This window comes from Suncus etruscus, chromosome 2 (genome assembly GCF_024139225.1).
Source record: "Suncus etruscus isolate mSunEtr1 chromosome 2, mSunEtr1.pri.cur, whole genome shotgun sequence".
Classification (NCBI taxonomy): domain Eukaryota; kingdom Metazoa; phylum Chordata; class Mammalia; order Eulipotyphla; family Soricidae; genus Suncus; species Suncus etruscus.
In genome coordinates, this window is record NC_064849.1 from 51,417,294 (window position 1) to 51,433,792 (window position 16,499).

General features: G+C 34.9%; 1 protein-coding gene across 1 annotated transcript in view; it reads right to left on the reverse strand.

Annotated features, from left to right (window-relative positions):
• The window catches only part of MIPOL1 (mirror-image polydactyly 1), a 251,632-nt gene that overhangs the window by 174,196 nt on the left and 60,937 nt on the right, over positions 1 to 16,499 (reverse strand). Inside the window, exons 7-8 of the mRNA XM_049766979.1 lie at positions 14,291 to 14,324; positions 13,861 to 14,031 (exon numbers count right to left, since the gene is read on the reverse strand). Coding sequence (XP_049622936.1) covers positions 13,861 to 14,031; positions 14,291 to 14,324 — 205 coding nt within the window. The remainder of the gene's footprint in view (positions 1 to 13,860; positions 14,032 to 14,290; positions 14,325 to 16,499) is intronic.

Below are 16,499 nucleotides of genomic sequence, written 5' to 3' on the forward strand. Positions count from 1 at the left end.
GTGCCATGAAGCTCCTATTAAAAATTCTTATACAGTAATTTCAACAGCTATTACTATTTTATGGCTCTTGAATCCAATAGCAACAACAAAAGATGCTTACATTTTATGTATATGTACAATTTTATTTCACTTTTTAGTAAATCACTTTTATATTTTACCAAAATAGTGGTCTAAAATACACTGAAAAATATTTTTTTTTAAAAAACCACCTTTAACTTTTTATTTTTGATTTTTGGGCCACATCCAGTGACACTTCGGGGCCACTCCTGGCTATGCACTCAGAAATCGCTCCTGGCTTGGGTACCATCTAGGACGCCGGGGGCTCAAACCACAGTCTGTTCTAGGTCAACCACATGCAAGGCAAATACCATATCAGTCCATGACTGCTCTGGCCTCAACTTTCTCATATTTTTAAAGAAAATTCCCTGCCAATGTCTTAGACAAAGCATAAATCATTCATAAAATTCTAAACTGACAATATCACATTCACTTGAAAAAAAAATCTTCTAATAGTAATGAGCAGTGTCTTGTTCTGAGATTTGACTAATCTTTATCCCTAAAACTATTTTAACTGCAACCTTCTATTACAACTGCTCTTTAGTGTCTTAGTAGGAATAAACAGTTTTTCAAGATATAGATTATACTTTTCTGCAAGCAATGCTTATTATGTAAAACCAGCCATCCATGGATCTACTGAATGCCTTATGTATATTCTACATAGCATTGTTTTGAACAAAGAACTCACTTCAAAGAGCATGCAGCGTGGCAATTAGAGCATGTCCATGGAATTTACTGAACTACCCTTGTTCCTCATCAACCCGATGCTGACAGCTTGACAGAATGGTGGAATCTATTTTTATTTGGGGGGGGGTGAAGATTGGGCCACACCCCATGACACTCAGGAGCTACTCCTGGCTCTACACTCAGAAATGTACTCCTGGCAGGCTCAGGGGATCATATGGAATGCCAGGGATCAAACTGGCCCCAAGTATGGTAAACACCCTACCTATGTGCTATTCCTCTGGCCCTAGAATCTATTTTTAAATACATGATTATACTGGCACTGCTTTGCAAAGTTCTCTTTTAACAATGCTAGGAAATGCGGAACAGTGGAGACATTGGTTGTAGAAAAGGGACACTTCACTGGTGGCAGAAAGTTGTTGGAACAGTATATGCCTAAAGCAACTGTATTATTAACTTTATAAATCATGAGTTTTACTAAAATTTTAAACTATACATTCTATATCAGAGTTCAATAAACAATGCTTATTTTAAATTATTCATTCCCAATTCAGGATCAATAAACAGAAGGTGTAATAGCTTCCTTCACTACTATCCTTAGGTTTTATTCACAAATAACTTGATTATTGGGGCTGGAACAATTAATTGCACAGTGAGTAGGATCTTTGCCTTGCATAAGGCCGACCCAAGTTCAATATCAGAATCCCATATTCTGAGTGAAGAGTCTGGAATAACTCTGAGAATTATATCCAGGAGATAAAAACACACACACACACACACACACACACACACACACAGATCACCAACAGCAAAATTTGAAAACCCTATCAAAAAATGGGGTGAGGTAATGAACAAACATTTCTCAGAAGGAGATCAATAACAAATAGACACATGAAAGGTGTTCCATATCATTTATCATCAGGAAATCCAAATCAAAATGACAATGAGCTATTATCTCACATCAGTGAGGATGGCACATATCACAAATAATAACTATTTGTACTGGTAGGGATATGGTGAAAAGGAAACACATCCACTGCTGCTGAGAAAATTGTCCAGTTTAACCCCTGTAGAAAATAAAAGAGATCCTCAGGAAACTTAGAATTGACAATGTGTCAGTAACTGGGAGAGATTGAGGGGACTTGTCGCCTTTGTGTTTCTCTACTCTTCTGTCTCCTGAACTCTCCTGTGAAGACCAAGAAAGGCCTAGCAAAAATTGTCTCCTAGAGGGGTCGAAGGAGAAAGGCCAAAAAAGACCAAGTGAAAAGTGCCTATCAGAGGTGCATCAACAGAAAGGTAGCTCTGCTTTGCGGCTATGCTCTCTTTCTAACTAATGAATCACACCATAACATGCAGAAAAAATCGCTACAAGGGTGACAATGGGGAAACGTTGCAAACACCATGCATGAATGAATGAAAATGATAGCTCTGATTACCCAAAAAATACCAACCAAATGATTAATCTCATATAAGGAGTTTAGAATAGAAATATAGAGGATCCTCATGGAAATCAAAGAAAACAGCTCTAGCTAAACAGAATACAAAGATAAAAATCAGGGCCCAGAGAGATAGCACAGCAGCGTTTGCCTTGCAAGCAGCCAATCCAGGACCAAAGGTGGCTGGTTCGAATCCCGGTGTCCCATATGGTCCCCCATGACTGCCAGGAGCTATTTCTGAGCAGACAGCCAGAAGTAACCCCCGAGCAATGCAGGATGTGGCCCAAAAACCAAAAACAAACAAACAAACAAAAAAACAACAACTACTAAACAACCAGTGAGTCCTAGATGAAATCAAAGAGGAAATCAAAACTTTCCTGGAAGTAAATGACAATGAAGACACAAACTATCAGAATCTATGGGATACAACAAAAGTGGTACTGAGAGGAAAATATATAGCTTTGCAAGCACACAAGAGGAAGGAAAAAGGGGCATACCACAATAGCTTAATGACGCAGCTTATAAAATTAGAAAATGATCAACAAAAGAACCAAAAATAGGGAGACAGAATAACAAAGCTTAGAGCAGAAATCAATGAAATTAAAAGCCCAAAAACAATCTGAAAGATCAAAAAAGCAGATATTGGTTCTTTGAAAAAATAAACAAGATTGATAGAGCATTGGCAAAAACTCATAAAGAAGAAAATTTGATAACCCATTTCGAAATGAAAAGGGGTAGATCACTACAGATATTGTAGAGATTTAAAGGGTCATCATAGACTACTTTGAGAAACTATGCCACTAATCATGAGAAACTGGAACAAATGGATAAATTCTTAGACTCTTATAACCTTCCATATTTGAATAAGGAGGATGTAAGATATCTAAAAAAAACCCATCCTTATTGAGAAAATTAAAACGGTATCAAATGTATGGCCAAAAACAAAAACCCAGGCCAAATGACTCACAAATGAATACTTTCAAACCTTTCAAGAGGAACTAGTACCAAATCTGGCCAGGCTCTTTCATGAAATTGAAAAAATGTCAACACTTCCAAATAGCATTTATGAAGCCAACATCACCTTGAAACCAAAACCAGACAGAGATGTTGCCAAAAAAGAAAATTACAGACCAATATCCCCGATGAACATGATGCAAAAATCCTCACCAAAATCCTGGCAAATAGGATCCAATGGAGCATCAAGAAGATCATTCACTATGATCAAGTATGTTTCATCCAGGAATGCAAGAATGGTTTAACATCCATAAATCTATCAATATAATACACAATATCAACAAGAAAAATAAAAACCACATGATCATATCAATAAACGCAGAGAAAGCATTTGATACGGTCCAACACCCACTCTTGATAAAAACTCTCAGCAAGATTGGAATGAAAGGAACCTTTCTTGAAATAGTTAAGGCCATCTACCACAAACCAATGGCAAATATTATCTTCAATAGAGAAAAACTAAAAGCCTTTCCTCTGAATTCTTGTACAAGACAAGCTTGTCCCAGGTCTCACACTCCTATTCAACATAGTACTGGAAGTACCTGCTATAGTGATTGGGCAAGAAAAAGATATCAAGGGAATCTAGATAGGAAAGTAAGAAGTCAAGCTCTCTCTGTTTGCAGATGATATGATACTCTACTTAGAAAGCCCTAAAGACTCTACCAAAAGGCTTCTCAAAACAAGATGCATATACCAATATGGCAGGCTACAAAATTAACACACAAAAATCAATGGCCTTTTAATACACCAATAATGATAGGGAAGAAATGAACATCAAATAAACAACCCTGGCCAAAACACATATGAAAAAATGCTCCACATCAGGGAGATGGCAATCAAAACAACTATGAGCTACCATCTCATACCACTGAAATTGGCACACATTACAAAGAATGAGAACAAGTAGTGCTGGTGTGGATGTGGAGAGAAAGGAACACTTAGCCACTTGAGGATGGGAATGCCACCTAGTCCAACCTTTATGGAAAGTGATATGGAGATGTCGCCAAAAACTAGAAATTAAGCTCCTATACGATCCAGCTATACCACACCTAGGGACATACCCTAGGAACACAAAAATACAATGCAAAAACCCCTTCCTTACACCTATATTCATTGCAGCACTATTTACCATAGCTAGACTCTGGAAACAATGAAGATGCCCTTAAACAGATAAATGGCTAAAGAAACTGTGGTACATATATACAATGCAATATTATGCAGCCCTCAGGAGAGATGAAGTCATGACATTTTCCTATACATGGATGTACATGGAATCTATTATGCTGAATGAAATAAGTCAGAGAAAGATAGAATGCAGAATTGTCTCACTCATCTATGGGTTTTAAGTAAAATGAAAGACATTCTTGCAATAATTTTCAGAGACAAAAGAGAAGAGTGCTGGAAGATCCAGGTCACTACATGAAGCTCACCACAGATTGATGAGTGCAGTTAGAGAATAACTACATTGAGAGCTATCATAAAAATGTGAATGAATCAGAAGTAGAAAGCCTGTCTAGAGTACAGGTGATGGTGGGGTGGGGAGGAGGGCGATATGGGACACTGGTGATGGGAATGTTACACTGGTGAAGGGGAATGTTCTTTACATGACTGAAACCCAACCACAACCATGTTTGTAATCAAGGTGTTTAAATAAAGATATTGAAAATAGATACAGAATACTGTGTAGCAGTTAGGAAAAATGAAGTCATAAAATTTGCTTATACATGAATGGATGTGGATATTATTGTGTTGAGTGAAATAAGTCAAAGAGAGAGGGATAAATATATGATTACCTTACTCATCTGTCAGACAGAAGAAAAATAAAAGATAGTATGGTGATATTATGGGACACCAGGGAGATCAATCCTTGGTCTGTCCTAGGTCAGCGCATGCAAGACAAATACCCTACTGCTTGTGTGACCACTCCAGCCCCTCCCTTTCTTTTTTATTAAAATGATATTTACAACCTCTTGACGGACCCCTTCTGGTTTTTTTACTTGTTTGTTTTTGTTTTTTTCTTCTTTTCTTTTTTTTCAAATAGAACCACATAACTTGAATCATCCTGTTCTGCAGATGAATGGCTAAAGAAACTGTGGTACATATACACAATGGAATATTATACAATCGTCAGGAGAGATGAAGTCATGAAATTTTCCTATACATGGATGTACATGTGCTTTAAGAAAAATAAAAGACATTTTTGCAATAATTCTCAAAGACAGGAGGGTTTGAAGGTCCAGCTCATGATATGAAGCTCACCACAGATTGATAAGTGCAGTTGGAGAAAAACCATATTGAGAACTATCATAACAATGTGAATGAATGAGGGAAGTAGAAAGCCTATCTAAAGTACAGATAGGCAGGCGGTGGGGAGGAGAGGGATTGGGACATTGATGATGGGAATGTTGCACTGGTGAAGGGAGTGTTTTTTACATGACTGAAACCCAAATACAAACATATTTGTAATCATGGTGTTTAAATAAAGATATTAATAAAGAAAAATGAGACAACAAAGTCTCAAAAAGGTTTTGTACATCTAAAATAATAATAATTGAGAACGTGACCCATCAATTTAACTTTTGGGTATTTACAACAAGACTTTAAAACATTCTTTCATAAGGAAATGTGTAAACCATTATTCATTATTGCACTTAGTACAATAACTTGAATATAGAATCAATTTAGGTTTCCATGAAAGATGATTATATGGATGTGTTATGGAATATTGCATCTGCAAGGAGCTATGAAATCATGGAATTTGCTGCAACCTAATTGGGACTGTTATTGAGTGAAGTTTTATTGTGAAAGACAAATACAGGATAATCTCACTTATCTGTATAATACAGAATAATTGGATGAGAAATATAATGTAGTTGGGTAGAGGAGCCGAGATCACCCTTGACTTCAGGAGCTTAGGGACAAGGTCAGAGAAGAAAATAAAATTAAGGCAGAAAGGAGGATGATAAAGGTAAGTAATGGAAGAAGAGGGTTTGGAACTTCACTTACATTTGTGATGTTAAAGAGTGGCATAACTATAAGCCCAAAGTACAGGCTCAACAACACTTGAAGCAAGATCTAAGCTGCAACCATCAAATTTTGATAATATACCTTGTCAAAGTGGCAGGCAGGAAGGGAGTAGAGAGGTGGGGATGATGGAGTATGGGAACTTTTTTTTTTGGTTTGGTTTTTGGGCCATACCTGGTGACGCTCAGCGGTTACTCCTGGCTTGGGGGACCATATGGGACGCAGGGGGATTGAATAGCGGTCCGTCCTAGGCTAGCGCTGGCAAGGCAGACTACCTCTAGTTGACCCCAAGTATGGGAACTCTTGATGTGAGTTGATAATGATGGTGAGACTGGTGTTAAACATAACACCAGTAACATAGTAACATAACACCATAACACTCAGTAACATAGTAAATTATTATACTTTAAATAAAAAACCTTTCAGTGTATAAGAAATGTTCTCTATTTTGATTTGGATGCTGTTTATTAGAGTCAAAAGATACAAATTAATAGAAAAAACTTTTACTTAAGATGTGTAATTTATTGCAAGTCATATCTCTATCCTAATTTTTAATTGAAGACCTGTGATATACAACACTGTTAATTATGATTTCTTATGTACAAAATTTCAACACAGTAAGCAGTGTGAAAACTCAGTGTGAATCAGTTTTCTCATTATATTTCATCTAATCCTTTGTCACTATTATTGTATCTAAGTCCCACATATGAGAGATCATTCTTTATCTATCCCTTTTTTTTGATTAGTTGAACTGATCAGTATGCTCATCCATGTTTGGAAAATTGCTTGATTTTTTTCTTAAGAGTGCATGATTATTCCATTGTGTATAAATAACACAACTTACTGATTTACTAATTCATAGTTGGGTGTTTGGCTGTTTCCATAGGCTAGCTATGGTAATATGTGCTGTGAGAAGACTAGTTAGGTAGACATCCTTTCAAATTAAGGGTTTTTTTTTTTGATAGTTACCTAGAAGTAGTATGGGTCATATGGGAGTTGTATTTCTATGGGGGGTATCTTCCTAACTGCTTTTCATAGAGTTTGAATCAGAGGACATTTCAACCAACACCTATCTTATCACAAACTGTTTCCAGACTTTTTGATGTGTGGCATTCTCACTGGCATTAAATTATATCTCACTGTTTTTATTTATATTTACCTAACAATTAGTGATAATGAGAACTTTTTCTATATCTATTGGCCATCCATATGTCTTTTTAGGGAAGTATCTATCCATTTCCTTGTCTTGATTCCAGACATTCTATTTTTGAGTTTTTTGAATGCTTTATAGATTTTGGATATCAACACTTTATAAGATATGCTTAGTACAAAATTTTCTCTCATTCTGTGGGTTATCTTTTAACAAATAAATCTTTCTTTTTTAGATTTACATAATAATATAATGAATAAATAATTTATAATAATAAATATTATATAATTATCTATTATTTTAGATTTAACTTGTTTTTATTCTGAAATTATTTTCCTTATTTAAAATAATTTCATATAGCCATTAACAGGTTAACTATTGTGTCTTTCGCTATATACTTATACTACTCTATCTACTATATAAAATACTACCCAGAAATCTTCAAAACTATTGTATTTTTAATACCGTAAGACACACTTTCCCCTCCTCCGAAAAGATGGGGGAAAATGTCTGTGCGTCTTATGGAGAAAATGCCACCTGGAGCTGAAGCCTGAGTGGAGGGGAGGAGAGCATATATTAACCAATTGACATCCGCAGTGTTATGCCCCCTTTATAGTACAGACATACCTTACAAGCAATCAGGTTAACACAATTTCACCGTTACATATAGACTTTTGTTTATGACTATCTGATCACTGCTGCAACTTTATTTTTATATATTAACAATAAAGTATTTTAAAAACGTTATTGTATTTTCTGATTAAAAAAAAAGAGTTAGGTAAAAGTGTTTAACCAGCTGTGGTCCAGTGTATTGTAAATATACTTCAGCTTTGAGGCACGTTGTTCCCAGCAGCTGTCTCTTGACAGGGTCTTGCACTGAATAATTTGCTTTAGAATATTTTCTTTGTTTTCCTTATCTAAAAATTATGTGCTTCTTATGGTAAGGTGCGTCTTATAGAGTGAAAAACATGGTACATCATGTTTTAACAGAAAAACAAAACATTCAATAAGTTTGCAACAGCTAAAGAATAAGTCTAACTTCTTTAACATATTATTTATTTAAAGCCCCCTTGAATGACATCTAAACTAAAAAATTTAGGTCAGTAATATGGTTCAACTGACAGCACACAAGTCTGTATAAATTCCTGACAATATAACACTGGGCTCCTAGTGTCTCATTGTGACATATCAACATGAATATCTTTCAGGGACCCTAAGCACTGCTTGGGAAGCCTTAAAAACAAAATCAGAAACATAAAACCCAACACTAGAAAAAGGAAAATGTATGTAAATATGAAGCTAAAAAATTTGTACACATTTGCCTTCCCTGACCCCCAAAAGAAAATTTTATAGTCACTATAAAGCATGCTAAATGTTTCTAACTTTTCCTGAAAATTCAAACTCTAAATGTCATATAATTCATTTCAAATATGAGGTTTGTCAAACGTCTAATAATTGAATAAATTATTATTTTGAATCTACTACTATATGCTAGGCATTACATGAATTATACAGACATGAAAGGAAGGTAGCACTAAAAAAGAAAATATTAAGAAACTAAATTACTTGGTCTTTTCCTTTGTTAAGGAAACTATATAACTATGACAGTTATATCACTGGCTAAGACTTTGGGTATGCTTTTCAAAATAAATTTGCCATTTTATGCTGGGCCCCTAATCATACTTTGCATTTCCCCCCAGACTTTTAGTCATACAAAGTATTTCTATTTGCTTTGAGGATGTACCCCAAGGATTGCTCAGGGGGGCTCAGGTACCACACCTAAAAATACTTGGTTAACAGGATGAAAGATCAATGCCAAGGACTATTTGCCCAGTGTTCACTTTACTGGTGCTGAGAGGCTACCAGATCTACATGTACATCTACATGAAAATTGAAAATGGGCTCTGAGCATGTAAGGTTGATACTCCCGCATTCTTAGCTGGAATCAGCCAGAAAATTTATAATCATTACCAGGAATGTGAAAAGGTATATTTCTGGATCTTGAAATATTCTAATAATGATCACTTAGTAGCCCCTACTAATAAAATCATTATAAAATTATGCAGAAAAATATCTGGAACATACTGATTCCAAATCACTGTGATACTCTCAAAAGCTTTATTTCAAATCCTATTTGAGTAAAAAAAAATTATAAGACAAATAATGTACTCTTCCTACATTGGCTTTCCTTCCTAGACGGACTTACCAGGATTTCCCTCCCTTTATACTAGAGGATTCTGCCTTTTATCTCAAAACAGCCCATTCAGTTCCATCTGCAACTCTTGTCACTGTTGACGCTAGAAGCCTTGGCCTATCCTGCTGGCCTCTCACACATTAATATCTAATGCTAAATTATATTTATCACCACACTAGATCTAAGGATTGTTAAAAGAAACTACACATTTTCCCTAGCAGGCTTAACTTGAAATTAATTACCCTAATTCTCAAATAGAATTTATTATTATTATTATATTATTATTATTATTATTATTATTATTACTATTAGGTCAAACAGGTGGCACTCAGAGGTTATTCCTGCAGTGTGTTTAAAATCTGGCAGACCGGGGCACCATATGGGATGCTGAGGATCAAATCTGATTTGGCTGCATGTAAGACCAATGTTCTACCCATCATTCTATAGTTCATACCCTTAAATGGTCATTCTGATTTGGAAATGCTACATTTCTCTAGGTATGTTCATTAAGACAAAATCAAAATACAAATTCAAAATGACTTCTTTTTCTGTTTGTACTATCCACTTAATCAAAACACTGAAAAGCCATATTAACCTAACATTTTTTATTTTTACTGAGAAGAGAATGCATTACTTAAATGTATCAAGTCAACAGAATATTTATCTATCTAGGTTCTCTGTTACAATGAAATCAGTCTCCTAATCTATTTAGCTACTCCAGGACTTGGCTATTTCAAGGATCTTTTTTATTTCTTATGATTATCTTTTCTTCTTATCAACACACCTACCTCCAACTGGTTATAGTGGGTTAGATGTGAGAGTTGTAAACAGTCACTGTCTTCATGACCTCATTTTCTATTCTCTCCTTAACCTCTTCTTCTTTTTTTTTTTTTTTTTTGTTTTGGAGGGGGCACACCCGGCAGTGCTCAGGGGTTACTCCTGGCTGTCTGCTCAGAAATAGCTCCTGGCAGGCACGGGGGACCATATGGGACACCGGGATTCGAACCAACCACCTCTGGTCCTGGATCAGCTGCCTGCAAGGCAAACACCGCTGTGCTATCTCTCCGGGCCCTCCTTAACCTCTTCTAATGTGTTCTCTATCCTGGACAAAACTCCTACCATGCCCTCAACACCCATTAGAGAAAACAGTAGATTTCTGTTCTTGTGCAATATTTTTTTCATATTCTTGGCTCCCTCCAATTTCCTTACCCATGTTTAAAATCCTTTCCAGTCTCTTTTGTGATTCTCTCCTTCTGAGTTTGAGGTCAACTATCATTTAATATGATTACATATTCCTCCATTTCAATTATCTTTTTCCTAGTTTAATCTTATCTCTAGCTTTAATAGCTAAGTTCATGCTTAGTATTTTGGTTTGAATTAAGTCTATTTTGTTTGAACGAAGGCTTTTTATTCTTAAAAGTACTGCTTCTGAGAACTTTCCTTCCAAAACTTGCTATTCTCCAAGAAAAAAAAAACTGTCTATCACCATAAATCAAATTTCCAGTGTTCAAATCTGAAATAACTTAATTCCTTCTGTTCCCTTTAGAATCTGATCCAATGTCACATGAACTTATTTGATCTACTGTCGAAATCTCCTTCCCTAATTGTTCCATTTCTCTCAAACTACACTTATTCCTCTCAGCTAACATCAGTTTCATCCTTGTACTAGACTACTAAAACTGCTTTTGTCCTTCATTGTTTTCTGTGTTTAGATACAATTTGGATTCCTTAACATGACTTACAGACATGTCTGCTGCTTCTTTCTTTTACTTCATCACATGACAATATCTCCTCCAAGCACTTCACTTTTTTTTTCCCTATTGATTTTTGGGGCCACACCTGGTGATGCTCAGGGGTTACTCCTGGCTATGCACTCAGAAATCACTCTTGGCTTGAGGGACCATATAGGACGGCAGGGATAGAATCCAGGTTGGTCATGGGTCAGCTGACATGTGCAAGGCAAACACCCTACTGTTGTGTTATCATTCTGGCCCCTCAGGGGCTATTCTTGGCTCAGTGATCAAGGATCACTATCTCTGAAGGGCTATTCTCTTAATTCTTTGCATAGCTAGCATCTTCTTTTTTTGAAGACTCAATTCAATTATTTATCTTGACAAATAGGCCTGCTTTAGTCACCTTCATTTAAAGGGACAACTTTACTATATGAGTTCAAGAGATTAAATATCATGGCATGAAGGGCACTTGTCTATCACACAGGTATTGTCTTTCACACTTCAATCTTTTGCACTTACATATTATATTATCCCTCAAGTTCTACAAAGAGTGATCTATGAACAGAACCAAGAGAAAGCTCTGAGCAGTCAGGTGTAGCCCTCCATAAAGTTCAATCTCTAATTTTGTTGTAGGACTTAGTTCATCCATGCTAAAACAATAAAAAATTTGGAATAAAATCACTTTAAAAGAAAACATCTCAAAATTTCACACTGAGAATTTCTTGTCATTGCTTCTCAGCCTTTTGGCTAACAGTAAATGAGAAATTTCAGTCAACACATCATCAAATCCACTTTGGGGAACTGTCTACACCAAAATTTTTCAGCTGGAAGGCAGACATGACTATATTGTCTTTAATGGCAAACAAAAAAGAATATTTCCTATCTAGAGGAATGTCTATCTATAGGAATGTATCTATTTCCTATACTAGTAGCAATGACAGAATCTTATATTATAAGGCCTTGGGGAATAATAAAGCTTTTGGTTTAAAAAGCCTTCCCCAAATTACAAAAAATAACCACAAATAGACCAACACTTAAAAAATTTCTACCCATGGGTTGGAGTAGTGGCGCAACCAATAAGGCATCTGCCTTGCCCACTCTAGCCTAGACGGACCGCGGTTTGATCTCCCAGCATCCCATATGGTCCCCCAAGCTAGGAGCGATTTCTGAGCATGTAGCCAGGAGTAACTCTTGAGCATCATTGGTGTGACTGAAAAGCAAACAAAAACAAGCAAACAAACAAAAAAAAAAGTTCCACCCACATTCAAAGGAAACAAATTATAACCCACTTTAGATAATGAAAGAAACGAACTATTAGAAAATGTAAAAGATTGATAAAGTAGGAGAGAAAAATAAAATTGATTAAGGAGTAACAAACCTTTTGCAAGCAAGAAAAGTAGTGAATCAATGTATAGAGACTGTTTTTAACCAAATTATATAGTAAATAATAAGGTAGAAATGCAGAATACATGGGTGAAAATGTATATAGGGTAGTAGATAAAATTATGGACAAAAGAAATTGGTTTTACTGGTTGGGAAAAAGAGGTTGGATTTCAGATGATAAAAAATAGTTTATAAATAAGATAAAATAGTTTTTTAGTGAAGAGAAAACAAGGAATAGCAAGAAGAGGCAGCCAATAAAGGACTATATGAAGACGGTAATCATAACTTCAAGGTTTAATAAGTTGAGAAATGTGTAAGTTTCTACTGCCTTATAATAGGCATTAGCAAATTTTAAATAGAGACTAATAAGGACAAACCACAGATATAGTCATTCCACATGAAAGAAACATCTGGCACATGCTGTCTGGTGGAGAGATTCAAGAGGTGAGAATCAGGATGCTGAAAGGATCATATACAGTGATGTTTAAATCAGCAAGAATTTTGATAGATTGTACATTTACAAAAAGGCAATGAAACATTCTAAGATCTCCAGAAAATGAAAGAGAAGCTTAACAGGGTGCACACATGGTTTCAAAAGAAATGTGTATTGTGTGGTACAGTACAAGGTATCAGTTTAAAGAAGAAAATAGAATAAGATTCTGAAACCACTCATGAGGAATTAATTCTCAAAGTCCAGCAGTGTAACTACTATGGAAGGGATGCAACCACTACTTGAAGGAATAAATGAAAGTAGTAACATTAGGTAGTTAACTGGTTTCAAACAGGAAGGTGTAAATAACACACTTAAACTAATATTCCAATAATTTGGTTCATTTATCTGTGTTTACTAAAAACCACTGTATTGGGCACTGGGAATAAAACAGTAATAAAAACATGTGGAAGGCCTCACAAAACCGGACTCAAATAAGATGTCTCATATAAAAGTAATGAAAGAATAAATTTAAAATGTTAAGATGTGCTAACAGCTTTAGTGAGACATAAAGATCTGTCGTGTACTTAAATGATGGTGTACAAAATATATAACTATTTTAATGTGCCTGAATATTACAGCATTAATTATTCATGCAAATTAAGTCCAAGTGAAGAAAGTAATTTTAGGGAGTGCATGGTAAATAAATGGGGAGGGGACAGTAAGTGTATGCTTTTATTAATATATGCTGTTACCTGAGACAAAGCAGCATCCCGTTCTTCTATCACTGCATTCATTTCTTCTGCAGTTATTCTCTTTTTACATTCCTTGGTCTTGTAGATTCTATCCACAATTATAGCTCCATTCTTCTGAATAGCTATCCCTGTGTCGGCATTGTTTATTCTGTTCAGTAATTCCTGTAATGTCTACCAACACCATTATATGTTAGTCAGATATGAAGTTTTAATATATTTTATTTAATATAGGGTTTTAATTAATAGGCACATGTGAATTGTAAATTGACTGAGTGAAGTTATTGAATTTTCATATTGCAGCAAAGATGTACATTATTAGTGTGTCAATTCTTCTTTTTCCCACATCTTAGTTCTTGAAACCCACTCAATTGAACTTAAGCCTCTAAGATATAAGACTGACATCAAGAAATCTCCTCAGAGAATGGCTTACCATGTCATTTTCTTCAGGGTTAATATTTTCTAGCCTAGAAAAAAGGGACACAGAAAGCCTGATCAGTAGCATTTCCTTAGTGCAGCAAAATGAGTTCGCTTTTTAAATCTTTAGAACCTCAAGTAATTTCATTCGACTAGTCTTTAGAGTCAACCATGACACTGAACATATTAAAGTGCCACCTGCTCGACTCCATCTTTCAATAATGCTCCATATCTTCTGCACTGACTTCAGACTGTTAAGTTATTAATGTTTACTGCTATATATGACTACAAGGATCAATTGTTCATATGTGCTTAGATGAAGAAAGTTCCCTAGTGATAGAAACACTCACTCTCATCATTATATTTATTCCTCGACTTTCAATTCGTATGAGAAACTGTCTTACCCCTCATTTTTGGACATCAACACAAATAAAACAGGTAGTTTTTTTTTATTACAAAGTTTAACTATGTTCCCTCAAAAGCAATGACAAATAATTACCATGAAATTTGACCTGAAAAATCTCCCACTGCTATTTTTAACACAAAAATAATGCATAGAATGACCAAAATAGAATCTTTTGAGATATAAGTGCTACTTTCTATTTCATAATATAAAGAATTATTCCATCTAAAAATAAACTAAACTTATTTACTCAGAAACTAATTCTATAAGACTTTAGTGCTTACTAAAAAAGTTTATAGATATTGATCAATTAGAAAAATATAGCAAAAAGCAAATAAAGGAGTTCTAAATTTAGATTTCAAAAAATACATATAACTTAGACAATCCTTAAGCTAAATTTAATAAATGATCTCAATATTAAAATGTATTTAAAATTTAGGTAATGAAATTCCTATCTTGTCAAGTTTAGATTTTTACTGAATCCACTACTATTATTAAATTTACATGTCTTACACAAAAGGGGAATGTTAATTAAAAGACATTTCAAAATTTTGCTTCACATAATTATTTGTTCCAAACTCCATATTTCAAGGTAATTGCCACATCTACAAAGAGATGATATTTTATTTTGCATGCATTTGGGACCCATCCTGTGGTGTTCAGGGACTACTCCTGATTCTGTGTTCTAGGATCACTTCTGTTTGTGCTCAAGTGATCATATGAGGTACTAAGAATAAAAACAGGATCATTACAAGTATGGAAACTTCTGAACTATTTCTTTTCACTATTTCTCTGGCCCAAGAAAGCCTGGATTAAAAATTAAGATTAAAATAATATTAAAACACTGCATTTATTTTCTACTAGTTTATTTTAAGTCCACACCAGACAGACTAGGGGACCACTTTCAGTTAAAAGCTCAGGCATTACTCCCTTGATGCTAGGGATAAAAACCAAAACATAAGTATGTATAGCATGTGTGCATTCCATTGAGTTCTCTCTCTAGCTCAGATACTTCACTTTAAAAAAATATCTGCCTATTAAAAAATAATTCTAATTTTTCTGAAAAACAATAATTTTAATGATATTTGGAGTCTAAAATCAAATATGCAGAAGAATTAACTTTCAATAAAGAAAAATATTTCAACTTTTTATTTCTTTCATACATATATTAAGTTTTCAAAAAACTACATAAAAACTATAAGAACTGTAAAAGATAATTAGATAATTTCTTTTTTTTTTAATTTTTATTTTGATCATAGTGGTTTACATAGTGTTGACAATAATATTTTAGGTACACATTTACATAAAATCAGGGGGGATTCCCATCACCAAATTGTCCTCCCTACACCTCCGTTTCTGTCCTACCTCCCATTTCCTATTCCCTCACCCCAGGGCGGCTAGAATATGTGGTCCCCTCTGTATCTAACCCACAACTTAGTAGTCTTGCACCTGTTTGGTCTTGATGCCTCCCTTAGTTCCCCCTCTAACTGGAGGCAGGACTAGCTAGTTCAAGTTGCATGGTTTTGTTTGAAAAAGAGAAAAAGTAATAAACTGGGGTAAGGGTCTAATACACCGAAACTGGGCAGAATCCTTCTAGAGGCTCTCATCATCGATTTGAGAGATGGAGAAAAAGAAGGTGAAACACTCCACCAGTACCAAAAGAAGTGTCAAATATCCAGTGAGGGCTCGAGCTATATCGATAAGCACCACCAAAAAAACAGGCAAACAAACAAACAAAAAAAAGCAAAACAAACAAAAAATTTCTTTTTTTACTCAATGAAAATAACAAAGTAAATTACCATGTTTTTTTAACATAAAAGTA